At 42.1% G+C, this 13,885-nt stretch overlaps 1 protein-coding gene across 2 annotated transcripts; it reads right to left on the bottom strand.

The window, feature by feature from the left end:
• Positions 1-6: 6 nt before the first annotated feature.
• fam171a2b (family with sequence similarity 171 member A2b) lies at positions 7-10,782 on the bottom strand. 2 transcript variants are annotated; one of them, XM_020604749.1, is made up of 8 exons: positions 9,895-10,782; positions 6,990-7,217; positions 6,603-6,695; positions 5,957-6,115; positions 5,479-5,658; positions 4,562-4,675; positions 3,536-3,683; positions 7-3,361 (listed from the first exon to the last, which is right to left on the bottom strand). In XM_020604749.1, exons 1-8 carry the CDS (start codon positions 9,986-9,988, stop codon positions 1,867-1,869), a joined length of 2,511 nt encoding a protein of 836 aa, XP_020460405.1. In that variant the 5' UTR covers positions 9,989-10,782; the 3' UTR covers positions 7-1,866. The 2 variants fall into 2 exon arrangements, with proteins under 2 accessions (XP_020460405.1, XP_020460406.1); XM_020604750.1 differs by having other exon boundaries at positions 3,557-3,683.
• Positions 10,783-13,885: the final 3,103 nt, after the last annotated feature.

The raw sequence follows: 13,885 nt of genomic DNA, 5'->3' as shown, positions 1-13,885 counted from the left end.
GTTACGTCACATTTTCAGTTTGTACTGTAGGCTACTGACACAGGCTTATGAACAGCAAGCAAATGGTGAAAACGACCAACAGGTCAGCATGACTTTTATACAACCTTCACTTCATAATCGACCTCAGCAAAACACAGACCTCTTCAGGTTTTCTAAAATTGTGAGCTCTTACAAATGTGCTAAATGAAGTTCACAGTTGTTGCTGCACTGTAGGCAGTGGTGATGCTAGGAATAGCGGGCGCATGTTGGTCAGTGTGTTACTGTTGTAAACATTTACGACCGGAAGTGAATTCTGTTAGAACTGGATTAAGGGAAAAGTCAGTGTTTCTTCATATAACAAGTCCATTTGGCAACAATTCAACGCGTCAGTGCATCACATTTTGTGCCAAACATCCTCATTTGAAAAAAGGTTTCATTAAAAACACCCTATTCTACATGTTACATGCACATCATACTGTATACACATGAAATCTCATATAGTTCATCATACCATTTACAAGTCTGGTGAAAAAGAGAATAGATATAAGAAATTAAGATGTCCAATGGCGTCAGTTTTGGCAGGCATGCTCCCCAGAGTGACACGTGTTGTTGTTACCACAATGCAGTGTGCTTATTGGTGCCTGCCGATGACAACAGGAAAGTTTAGGTGGAGACAAACTGCATTTGAAAAAGGGACCTGCATGCCTATCACTCGATCCTATGTGAAAGAAGGCACTTACAGGAGAGGAGTGGTACAGGCCCTGTCTACAAACAACCCCTACAGAGCTCAGAAGAATGTTAAACAGGGAAGTGTTCAAGTAAAGTGATGTTTTTGCTGAGCCGTGTCTGTTTTCGACTTAACCCAGGTTTCCTGGCAATTAGGGGGTTGTCTACTTCAGGAGCCCGAAGAACTGTGGGGGCTTTTGGTGCCTTCTATTTATTTCGTACATTCATATGCATGCAACCTTTCTATACCAAAGGGTCTTTCAAATGTTTGGAAATCTATATACATAACAGAGAATGCAAAGTCCAGAAAAATCTCAACAGGAGAATGGCAGAAATGCATACTTTTGGCAGATTTGTATAGTAGATCACTGTGATAAATCAATGACAGAAAGGATGAAGATGATGCTCAACATTTCAAATCATTACTATCTGTATAAGTAATTACAACACATGAACAAAGTACAGGAGGAAGAGGAAATCAAGTACATCCCTGAAGGAGCAAAATGCAAGTCACATATTGGACTTGATTGATTGCATTATCTGTTCACAGGGGCTCAAGAAACCAATCAGTAGAACTGATCAGTTCCCTACAGACTCAAACTTCGGGGAGCAGTTTCCCTTTAAAAAAAAACTAGTTATAGTGTAGGTCTGGGTAGTAGTCAAGTAAACACAGGTGCACATTTTGTACCGCCCATGTGAGCCTTTGTGTAGATTATATCCAGGTAAGGAAAACTAAATCACCTAAACACCAATCAAACCCATAAAAATGTTACAAATACTTGTAACTATCAATGAATTAATAAATTATTAGTAAGTGCTTTATTCTTATTTTGCTCTATAAAATGGCTATTTCCATGGTCAGTATATGTGATGGCTCAGACAATGTTTCAGTGGTGTATCAGGTGACAGCATTCACAATAAACTGGTATAAGATAAATCATCGCAGTGGAAAACAACAAGGTTACCTGACAGCAAAACTACGAGTCATCAGAAAGTGCAAAAAGCACCTCAGCAGAAACACAAAGGTCAAACAACAACCTGAAAACGGACCAGTGAAGCATGGTTGTGCTTATTGTGATCTCTCTTCTCCCATGCTTGATGTGGAAAGACTCCCCTGTGAGAAGATTCTTTCAGGTACACTGCTCAGTTAGTTCAAACAGCTCACTTCCTGGGGTGGAAGACCATGAGAGGCCTGTCTTCAATCTTCTGCCAGGGGCTCTTCTTGTTCTCATCTTTGTCATCAGGATCATCCTCAGGACTGGTCATGGAATCACGGCGGTTCTCGCTGTTGCTGCTGCGGCTGCTGTTTACACGGCTGCGACCTCTTCTGGGGATGGTGGATCCTCGTGAAGATGGACCTTCATCCAGAAGAGGGGTGAGGGAGTTCTCCTCAGGTGAGACCGGGCGTCCCTCACTGCTGCTGGGCTCACTGTGGTCAGGGTAGGCCAGCTTGGAGTAATTCTTCCCCCCACTGCTGCTAACACCGTGGGCCTTCCGTCCTCCTGACGCCCAGCGCTCATCTTTTCCCTTCCGGTTTGCTGCTGATTTTCGTTCCTGGGCCTCCAGAGGTGGTTCAAGGTTGACATCTCGTGGAGTACTGCTAGAACCACCTCCAAAACCACCACCGCCACTGAGATCATTACCAACATCTATGTAGGAGTGGCGCACATGAGCGTTGGCACGTCCGTCCAGGGAGATGAACCAGGCCCGTGGGTGCTGTTTAACACCCAGCTCCAGTAGCTTCTTCTCGGTCAGAACTTGTAGTTCCCCGTTCATCTGGGCCATGGTGGAGTCGTTGAAGAGCACAGGGATGGTAACTGGTCCACCAGAGGAGTCAGATGCCCAGCTGGGCTCTTCAGAGTCGTCTCCTTGGGACCCACCTTGCTGCTGCTGCTGTTGCTGGTGTTGGCCTTGTTTCTGGGAGTGGTGGTGATGATGCTGCTGGCCTCCCATCTGTGCACCATCTTTGTCTTGTTCCTTCTGGTCCTTGCCATCTTTGCCAGAAAACTCAGAAGGCAGGCGCATGTAGTGGGCTGGAATGACCAGGGTCGGCACCATACTCCGGTACATGTTCTCCTTCATCTGGTCAATGGAGCTGCAGAAGATGATCTGACCTGGCTGGGTGTTGAGGGAGGTGGGTCTGGCAAGGCTGTCAGCAGCTGCTGCTGAATATTCTGGAGGTTTGTCACACTGGCTTGGCACATACCCTTGGAAACGAGGTGGGGATGGGGGATCGGAGGAGTAGCCTCGATTGTCATTGGCACTGTGGTGTCGGTCATATTCAGACTCCTTGCCTTCCATGGAGCTGTAGCTCCGATTGTAGTCTTCATGCAACAAAGGGTTATCCAGGTTGTTGGTCTCTGTGGCACGTGTAACCTTCATGGGGAAGCTTTCACCCCGTTGAGAACCTGAAGTATTTTTTCCCTTTGCATGTCGCAGCATGTGAGCTGGAACATGTTTGGTTAAGTCCTCTCTTGAACTCTGGTAGTCTCGAGATGGGGACAAGTCAGATTTGTCATTAGAAGGACCAGACTCAACATGGCCTCCACAGATCAGATTTAGGCGTGAAGTGGATGTACCCTGGTCTCTCTTTGCTCCATTTAGATTGGAAGTGTGGGGTTTACCTTGCTGTCGACGAGGTTTCAAACACTTCCGCCTAAAAGGTAAAGAGACACTGAAGGTCAGAAATAAAAGAAACACCTTTTATCTTCCTGGAGATAATGTGAAGAGTCTTGTCTAATGTAAACCTAAAATTAAACCCTCATTCATACCAAAATAACTGTTGCAATTCAGTAATTCTTGCTATTTATAGAAACCTAGACCCAGAGACCTGCGCCTACGCTGCCCACACCTGCAGTAGTAGAGCAGCACACAGAGCAGGATGAGCACCAGCAGGGCCAGTGAGCCCAGAATAGAGAGCAGGAACAGGGTGTGGTATGTCGTGATGTCCCTCAGGCCTGGGTGAGTCAGACCAAATCCTGCAAGACAATTCAAAGAGGAAAGACCTTTACGAATTCTACCATTTTACATTCTTACCATGCCGACTGATACAGCTACTGTATATGGGCAAAGCCACTGATGTTGTGAGAATAAATCATTTAGCTTTAGCCTAATCTGCCCTATCAGATCTGTGAAGGCTAGTTGAGCATGAAACATCCAATACTGGATCACACTGACATCCCAGTATCATACGAGCATAACTAATGCACTGCAGTACCAAGCAACAAGCAAATTCACTTGCAGCATATGAATGTTTTTATTAGCGCCCCAGGAACACCTGTGCTGTTTGGTTGGTCCACTATTTTGGTCCAGGCTCAAATATGTCAACGAGGTTAAGATGGATTGTCATGAAATTTTGTGTAGACATTTGTGGTCACCAGAGAATACATCCTATGGATTATAGTGATCCTGAGAATTTCATTTTTCCAGTAATCTACAAGACAGACTGGCACAAACAAATATTCATGGCCTCCAGAGGATGATTTCTATTGATTCCTGTCGGTTTTTCCTCCATGACACTGACATTTTTGTTTTAGTACAGACATTTAAGTCCCCCTCAAGGTGAACTTTTTTTTTTTAAACAAAACAAAATAAATTAACAAATAAACCTATGATGTTTCCATTAGCCTCAGCTGTACTTGACTTTTGTTTCTGTTTTAACTTCATCTTGGGAAAAACAGGATGTAAATCATTCTCCACAAACATCAATAAATCCTGGGCTTCACGACCAAGAAAACATTACAGTCTGTGTTTCCTCTTCTTCTCCCAGGAGACAAACCGGAACATCTGCTGGCACCGCAGCAACACTGAAGATCAAAAACAGGAGAAAGGAGCCTAAGAGGCTGAGCTACAGTACCTGAAGACGAAGGGAAGGCAGCCAACCAGTATCCCATCTGAGGAACCACGATGTTCCAGACAAACTGGTTACCGTCTTTTTTGATGTAGCCTGTCCCGTTCCGAACCCATAATCCTGTAGAGACGTAAATGGTCGTCACTGTACTTTTTATGCTACTGCATTTATTTGATAGCATTAGTTACTAGTTACTTTACATGTTAAGATTTTAACACATAAAATATGATGCTCTGGGTTTATAAACTACTTACTGAACATTAATTATTAACTATTTCGCCAAGTGTCCTTTTCCATGCAGAAATATCACAGTGTCAACTTTTCAAGCGTGAGGATTTGCTGCTTTCTCCTTGAAGGCATTGTAATATTTGTATTTTTGAGATATATTTTAAATGATTGTGAAGTTTGGACTATTGGTTGTGAAGATGTCACCTTTGGCTTTTTCTCAATCCAAACAATCAATCAATTACCTGAGAAAGTGATTGGGACATTGATCCCTAATGAACGTAATTGCATCCTTATATAAGAAATGTTAAAATAACCTCTACCTCAACCAGCTACAACAGTAAAGTGCTACTGACATGTTGCTGCAGAGGTGAAATTAATCTGATGATATAAAAGTGTAACACAGGGGCCATTTTTCTGCCTTGAGTACTTGTAATACTTTAAGTACATTTTCCTGATTATTTTTAAAACTTTTATTTAAGTAATATTTTCAATGCGGTACTTGACTTGTAGAGAAGCAGTTTTACTGAGCGGTATGTATTTTTACTTAAGTAAAGGATCTGAATATCTCACCCACCACTGTGGGACACAATAAAAGCTAAATATCAAACCAAAATTAAAGCAATAAGTAAATAAATATACAGATTATTCCAGGAACCTCACCATCATTTCCCAACTATGATTTATGTTTTCCTTACCAGTCTTAGGCTGATACAGCCAAGCAGGGACACTGGTGGCCATCCTGTTGCGGGTGTCGGACGGCAGGGGCACAGAGATGTGGATCGGATCTGAAACCTGGATTGTGCTGCCATCTTTGTCAAAGAGCTGAATGCTGACCACTGCCAGAGCCGTCAGGTCTGTCCAGCCTGTCTCTGCTCCTGAATGGAAACACCACCGACATCAGCAGCACTTCAACATCAACATTTACTTTCATTTCTTATTACATGATCTTGTGAAATAACCCAGCTGTAATATGAGTTTCATTCCTTATTGAGGCTGAAACACAATAAACGCTCCCAGGAGATTTCTGACTGGGAAAACATTTTCTTTATGCATGTGGAAAGAGTAAAGGAACTTTCCCAAACTGGTGCCACAAAAATGCAAGTTCACTGTTGTCTAAAATATTTGCTTATTGCTTAGTACATAAAAACACAGTATGTCATGTATGTTTCCCACCTGAGCTGTTGGTCTCTTGGCCCAGGAGGAACGGGAAGCCACCGATCTCATAGTGACTCCTGGCTGTGGTCAGTGCAGCAGACAGCGCCGTGTAGTTGTAGCTGGGTGGCAGCTGGAGGGACGTCCTCTGGAGCTGCACCAGCGGCTGGTTGCGAGCTCCTGAAACAGACACAACCACACCCCCTTCTGTAAATCCTGCAGCCATTTTATGTGTTTTAGATATGAGGAGGTGGGTGTGGCTGAGACACATTTGTAAAAACTAACAAAGCTACTCTGCTGCAGCTGCAGTGACAGCAGCAAACAACACAGGGTCATCTACATGGTAGGCAGTGAAAGCTATGAGGGGCTGATGAGGCACAGGGAAGAGGAGAGGGGTGTGAATCTGTCTTCACTTTCTGTTGGAGACCATCTAATGTAAGATGTGACAATAAAATAACTGCTCAAAGGTCAAACTGAATGTCCCAAGTGACCAAAATCACACTAACATTAGATGAAAATTTTGTAAAATGGTCTCTTGTGATTCATACTTTTTAAAATCTGATCAATAAACTCGGCTCCTTGGACTAAAATGGTAGTCCTTCATAAAATAGAAATGATAAATCAGTGTGCATCATGTAGGAAGTAGAAGCAACCATGTTTTCATTACCTGGTGACCCAGACAGCACCTGCAGAACGTCATCGTACAGTATAAGAGTTCCTGGCCTTTGCACAAGGAGGTACAGGCTGACAGATGCATACACTGAAAAGAGAGAGACATCAACATTGACTCATAGCAACACATAAAATGAAGCCTTACAATCTTTCTATCTGTTTCACAGCTTTGAAAACCTTGGTAGTTCCTGCACCCTGCCTTTGTAGTGCAGAGTGCCGAATGATTCCAAATGATATTATTAATTAAATCAGGTAAATCCTGCAGAGCCAAATAATTAGATGATAGAAACAAATTTTACAGAGTGATGGAGTTGTCAGAAAGAAAACACAGGACAGTGCTCTTCATGTGTAATAAACTGCATTTTCCTCCTCAGTGACTTACAGGGGATGCGGTTGGAGTGCCAGGGCACAGAGTTGGTGACATAGTCCTGTTTCGAGGCTGTAATGATGACCCATGTTCCTGCCCGGTACAGGAAGCTGACTCTCAAAGTGCCATCAGTGCTGGCCCTGTCGGATGCCAAGATGGTCTGATTGCCGTGGACTTCGACCTGAGCATTGGCCAAAGGTGACAGGTCACTGTTGTCGAACACCTGGACTTTTATTTGCACCTCTGTAAGAACATAAAGAGAGAGCAAGTAATACAGCTAATAGCAGTTCCTGTTTGTAATGTGCCCATGGATGGACAACTGTCACTGTATTACTCTGATACTGAAGAAAACTTAAAAACCTGACAATTCTCAGGCAAGTTCTGTTATAAGACGTGTCTTTTTTCTATTAATGGATGTTTATTCATGACGGACATCAGTGATAATGATAGCCCTGGGATGTGTGTTTCCACCGGTCCATCTCTGGTGCAGTTGTTTCCAGTAAAGATGAACCATTGTGATGATGATGTTTGTAGTCATCACACACACACACACACACATTCATCATAAATCCCTTGCTTGTCTATTTCTGCCTTCATCCTTTCACATTTTCAGCCCCAGAACATTTTATGGTTGTTCCAGCGTGACCCACATCTATGCTGAGTCACACTGGGGATGGTTCCACAGGTTCACACCGACTCTTCAGACACCTCCTCACTACGAGCTGTCGTCCTCTAAACCCTCCAGCGACAATCCCCTCTATGCACAACTTTTCCAGGAGCTGCATTCACATCACAAGCAGTGTGTATGTGTGTGTATGTTCTTGCGTGTCTATGTCCATTGTGCCTGTGTAAATGTAGTCATCTATTACCATAATTGGCTCAATAAAGGCTCCCTTGTGTGTGTGTGGGGGGTCAATAAAGGCTCCCTTGTGTGTGTGTGTGTGTGAAAAGGATTGTCTCAATCTGGGCTCTGCACTTGAAAACAGTGTGACTTGAATCTGCTCCACTGACAGAAACACTGAGTCACAGTGTCACATCAAGAGTCTGGGAAACTGACACTCGCTCAAACTCCCTCCAGCAAAGATTTAAGGGCATATACGACGTCTTCCTGGGCCGAGATAAATCCTTATGCCTTATGTTCATGCTGTGGTTGTCAAAGTCAAAGGAAGGAAACTAATCTTTTATGAGAATGTCATCATTTAGCTGTTATGTTTGAACCTTTTCTTTAAGGATAACCAACATATTTTCCTGCTACACATAATTAATGGTATTCCACTAATGATGTCTTTCATTATAGAGAAATCCTTCAGTCTAAAAAATATCAGAGAAGAGTGAAACCTTTCCCAGAACTAACTGGGATTTTCCCAGATGTCTTGCTTTCAGGGAAGACTCCAAAAACAATCAATTATTCACCTTGACTGGAAATAGTAAATGTAAAAAAAATGACAAATGATTAAGCAGTCAAGTGCAGATTGATTTTATTTTGATTTATTCTCTGTCAATTGACTAATGAAGCACCGAATTGATCAATTGACGAACTGTTTCATCTTGAAATCACAGCATCCTGCTGCTCTGCAAAATTAGCAAATTTCTTTAGACGGAAATTGCTTCACGACATCTTCAGGACAGGAGAAGTGCTGAGCCGTACCAAAACACATCTGAGGTATCGATTCATTGACCATTTAATCTGTGGAGCAGCTAAGGAGCCAAATCTATAAACATTTAAATGAAATTAAGTTCTAAAAAGAGACAAATCAGAGTTAGGAGGACCAAAAATTGCTCTAAATAAGTGGCTGAAGAAGTATACAGATCATGGACTCAAGTAAACGTAGAAATGCCACCAGTAAAATGTACTTAAAGCACATGTCCTCCTTGTGTTATATTATATTATAAAATAGTTAAACCTGACACATTAAGAAGCACATTAGTGTTGTAGCTACTCCAGACGCAGCTAATTTTAAGAAACCTTTTACACTGTAGTTTAATCTGTTACACATCATTATACATGTTTTTTTCTTGACAATTTTTAATTTATAAAGTAATTATAGCTGGTGTCAATGTATATTCTTAAAAAAAATAAATTAAGTAAAAATCTTGCAACCAAAACTGAAGTGAAAGTAGGCAACACAACACTGGTGATGCAGAATGGCTCCTTTCAGTCTCTTATATCATGAATACTGTAATATTTATTATCACTACTATGCAGCAAATTTGATCTACTTTGTATAGAGATTAACAGGCCAGTCTATAATGAATTATATTTTATTTTTATATGTTTCGTCTGTAAAATGCTGAAATGCTGAGCAGCTCTGCAACTATAAATAACTGCACTTGAGTAAATGTACATGGCTTCCTGTCTGTAACCAACCATGCATCTCAAAATAGCTGCAGACATGCATAATGCAAAGTAATCACATAATGTCCTTCTAAATACACACCACAATATAAACACAGGTCATTCTAAGGCCTACGCCCCATCCACACTCAGCAGAGCTTTTACTTCTTACAAATGAGTGTGGGCCTTGAGTGCACAAAAGTGAGCGACAGATTTGCAGGACCTCAGACCTCCCACTGTCCTGACAGTGCAAAGCAAAAACGACAAGAAGGCCTGCGGCACAGCTGCTTAGGCCCGACTGTTGAAGACCTAGAACAAGCTGCAGCCAGACTGTGCAGAGCAGCCCTGAGACAGCAGCGCGGCCTCGGCGTGATGGCACCTCGTGGATATTAATCAATCTATACCACGAAAAATAACGTTATCCAGCGGATGCCACTAATATAACTGTCCCTAACATCTCTCTCCTTTAAACTAACATGACAGCTGAGCGCAGCCTGCCAGGATCGACGCGTTGTCGACAAAAGCCATAAAATGCAACCACTCCCTTCTCGTCATTGTGCTGCATCCCCCGTATGGCGAGCTTACCGAATGCTCCCTGATCTGGAAGAGATTTGGCCAGCGCCTCCCAAACCGCGCAGATCCACACGAAGAGGAGCAACCGAGAGGTGTAGTCTGGCATCCTTGCAACTACATCTCTAGTCCCAGCTCGGCTGCCATGTATCCATATTCCTCCAGCCGATGTGTGAGCGTTCACTGCTCAGACATCGCTCGGATGCCAAGGCTTCGACTAGGGCTGAGATGCTGCTGTGTGTGTGGGCTTCGCCTTGTTTTTATTGTCTGAGGTGGAGAGAAGGGTGCGCTACGTTTCCCTCTGCTGATCTCAATTGGAACAGCGACTCCACGGTGTTTCTGGTGTGGACTGGGGGCTTGAGAAGAGTCCTGCTGTGCACGCTGCCAGAATTCATCAGTGCCGTTACATAAACAGAGTTACAGTCAGTCATCTGCAACGCACTTTGGGCATTAGTCTGTATGAATAGTTTCTACTGACTGAAGACAACAATGTCCCATGTCGAAATGTAGAGAAGGTCCAGTTTACAAAAGGCTAAAAGAGATCAGCGGTGGACATCCTCTGTTTGTCAGCCAGATGATTTCTGGTCATTGATGCTCCTTCTGGTGAACACAGGCTCTAATCAAAATATAAATAAATCCAACATATGTCTTATTTGTTTGTTTTTCTAGGCAGGAAACGGCTTTTCCAGTTTGGATTTGGAAGCTGATGGAAGTGAAGCTACTCGGTTCAAGTTTGCTGCATCTCAGACACTGTGACCTGTTTCTCACATCAGAGCTCAGACATAAACAGATACTGGAATCTGGACCGATCAGCCCATCGATCCAAGTTCTTCTCTGCCTGCTGTCATGGCTCCACACCAGCAGCTGGAAGGCATATTTATCATTTTTATTATTTCATTAAAAACCCACATTGAATATGGATTTATTCCCTTGCAGAATGGTGTTTCTAGATTTATAGTTTTTTTTTTTAAAGTTAGACTTAACCCGCTGGTATTTCCATTACAGAAATCCAATCTGCTACCTGTGAGGCTGTAATAGCTTCTCAGACTGAATCTACTAAGAGTTTAGTTTTTAGTTGCCTGACTCAAAAATAAAAGTGAAAACACACAAGAAACTGGAATGTGATGGTAAACAACAAATATAATCTGGTACTATTTATATCCTCCTGTTCAGCACTGAGCTGGGTACAAACACAGTGTAGTTTTAAGCAGATTAAGCCACTGCAGCTCATCAGATAATGGTAAATGCTAGGACATAGTGTAACAGTAGAGAAAAGGCATCAATTAGCAAAATGGCTCAGTAGTCATAGTCTTTCTTTAAAGCCACATTAAGAGAGTATCAGTCAGTCAATCAATCAAACCAGTGTCCTATAAAGTGCTTTACAGATAGAGCACTATAAGGTAGAAAGCAGCAATAAGCTAAGCAATGAATACTATAGGTAAAAATGATGAAATCAATCAATAAAATGGAATTTAATAAATAAACATGAATGGATAAATAAATAGACAAGCAGGTCAAATAATGACAGTAAACAGTTTTAGTCAGAAGCTGAACCAGAGTCTGCAGCTGCTCTCAGATCCTCTTCAGACATAAAAATTAAAAGCTGCCCCTCTGAAGGCTTGGCTCGTTGCACGTTGGACCAACTACAAGACTTGTGCCAGAGTGCATGAGAGGCCATCCTGGTTTATGCACTGGGATCATATTGGATACCTACCGCTGGTGCAAGACCATAGGGAAACTGACCAGTAAGCCCTGTGATGTGCTCTCTCCTTCTGGTCCTGGTCAGCTCTCAGGCAGCAGAGGTTGACCACAGAGGAGAATGTTACACTGGTCCAGTCTGCTTCTTAACCTCTCTGTGCCACTCCGAGGGAAACGTGGCCGCACACTTGCTGTATTTTTAAGATGATAAAAGGCAGATTTGGTGACAAACCCCAGATGAGCCTAAAATAACACTGAGGTTTCAGACCTGTTGAATCAGAGCATTTCATTTGTGGCCATTTTCTGTGTCTAAGCCTTCAAACCTAAACATTATCTTAACTCTTGTTGTTTGGTGACATTGGCTTTGACTTTACCATTGTTCTGGCTCCTTCCCCCATTATTACATCAAACAAGGTCAGATTTCATACTTTATATGTTAATTTGCTCCATGTTATTTCATTATTTGCCAAAAGGTTACTTACAGATAAAGAAACATAGTGTACACAGTCCTGCATAGTGATGATATTTCAGATAGGGGTGAATTAGACCCCAGAGAGGTCAAACTTCCTGTTATGACTCCATCAAGTGAAATCCAAATGGGCCAGTTTGTTCTCTTGGGAGCAGTAATGCTGTGCACACAGTACCGCCGACACCGATTTCTGATACACAGGAGTAGAGAACACGAAACTCCACTTTATGTAACCAGGTTTTACCAGCCGGGGTCTCTGAGACCTCAAACAAAAGATATGAATCTTTTTCTGAGCTGAAACAGCTTATCAGTTTAAAATCATATTTATAAGTCATTCTCATATCAAATCAAGTTATTTTTATTCATACAACCCCAAATCGGTAATTTGCCTCAGAGGGCATCGGTTCAAAATATAAGACACCAAACAAACCTTGTAACAGGGAGAAAAGAAAGAGCAGCAGTGGAGGATCCCTTGTATATGGAAACAACTAAAACACAGGTAAAACTACAACATGGAGAAGCAGAATGAGATGTCTGAAGGGTCTCTGGGGTTTAGTGGAACCAAAACAAACACATGAACCTTTTAATGATTTCTAAATGGACCAACGCGTTAGCAGCTACGCAGCAGACGAGTTGGTGTGTAGGAAGAAACAAGGTGACCAAAGGCGGGATTTCCTCACGTCGTCGGCACAGACTTGATTAGAAACACAACATTTTCTGGTCAATAAAAAACTGAGCAATCTAATCAAGTCTGAAACTAAAGTCTGTTTCCTGAACATCAGATCAAAGTGGGATCAGCCGCAGCTGTTCATTACCCATCAGTCCCTTGGGGTAAAGACTTGTTCTTTAGAATTCTTACCTTTTCAATGCCTTTTGAATGGCTTCATAAAGAAAATGGGCTTTTGGAAATCAGCCAGCCTCTGCTTGGAACATCAAATCAAGGTTTATTTAAAAAAGCACTTTAAAATAGCGGCATGTTGACCAAAGTACAATAAAACAACCAGTAAAACACAAAAATGAGAATAGAATGGAACATATCAGAATAGATTACAGCTGGTGATGTCCCTCAGCAATCAGGAAGAAACTCTGAATCCACAGGAGCCGACTCCCTCCTTGGACAGATAACAAATAATTGTTATTGCTTCGTTTCGCAAATGTTCTCATCTGATATCCCAGAAAAGCCCGAGTGTTGGGCAACAGAGGCCACAAACATGGCAACATGGACTAAAGAATAAAATACATCTGGGAACATTTTGTGGGAAAAAAAGACAGAGAAGTTAAATGTCGTGTAAGGAAAAATTTCTCCCACCACTTTCATATAAGGAACATGTACAGCTCATCAGAAGCAGATGCATGGCTGAAAACATTGCTTATTCACACTAGTAAAAACAAAAGCCCTAGTAATAAGATGTTAACCGAGCAAATTAATACCTAATGTGAAATGTAATGTTGACATTTAGATATTGCTGAATATGAAAACCATCTATCTGAACTCATTTGGTTTGATTTTGCCACAGAGAATTTTCAAAAGCATTTTCAAGTTCTGCAAATTGAAAAATCTAATTTCAGACATCATAAAAATGTCCTCTCAGACTTATTAGATTTTATTACAGTGCTCTGCAGGATCGGGCTTTCTGGACACTTTGGTGCACACAACTGTCTCCTGTGAGGCCGAAATAAACATCTGGAAAGCGAAAATCAGTCTGAAGCCAAACGTTTGACTGTTTTCTACACATCACTCACGTTGGGGTCATGAGGCTGAGTGCACGTGAAGAAAAAGGCCCGAGATTCATGTGAGGAGACAAATGAAACAATGAGGAGAAACAAGTAATATATATA

This window comes from Monopterus albus, unplaced genomic scaffold, assembly GCF_001952655.1.
Source record: "Monopterus albus unplaced genomic scaffold, M_albus_1.0 scaffold67.1, whole genome shotgun sequence".
In the NCBI taxonomy this organism is placed as follows: Eukaryota; Metazoa; Chordata; class Actinopteri; order Synbranchiformes; family Synbranchidae; genus Monopterus; species Monopterus albus.
The sequence above is the reverse complement of the archived record's forward strand: the minus strand, read 5'-3'. Positions and strand labels throughout refer to the sequence as shown.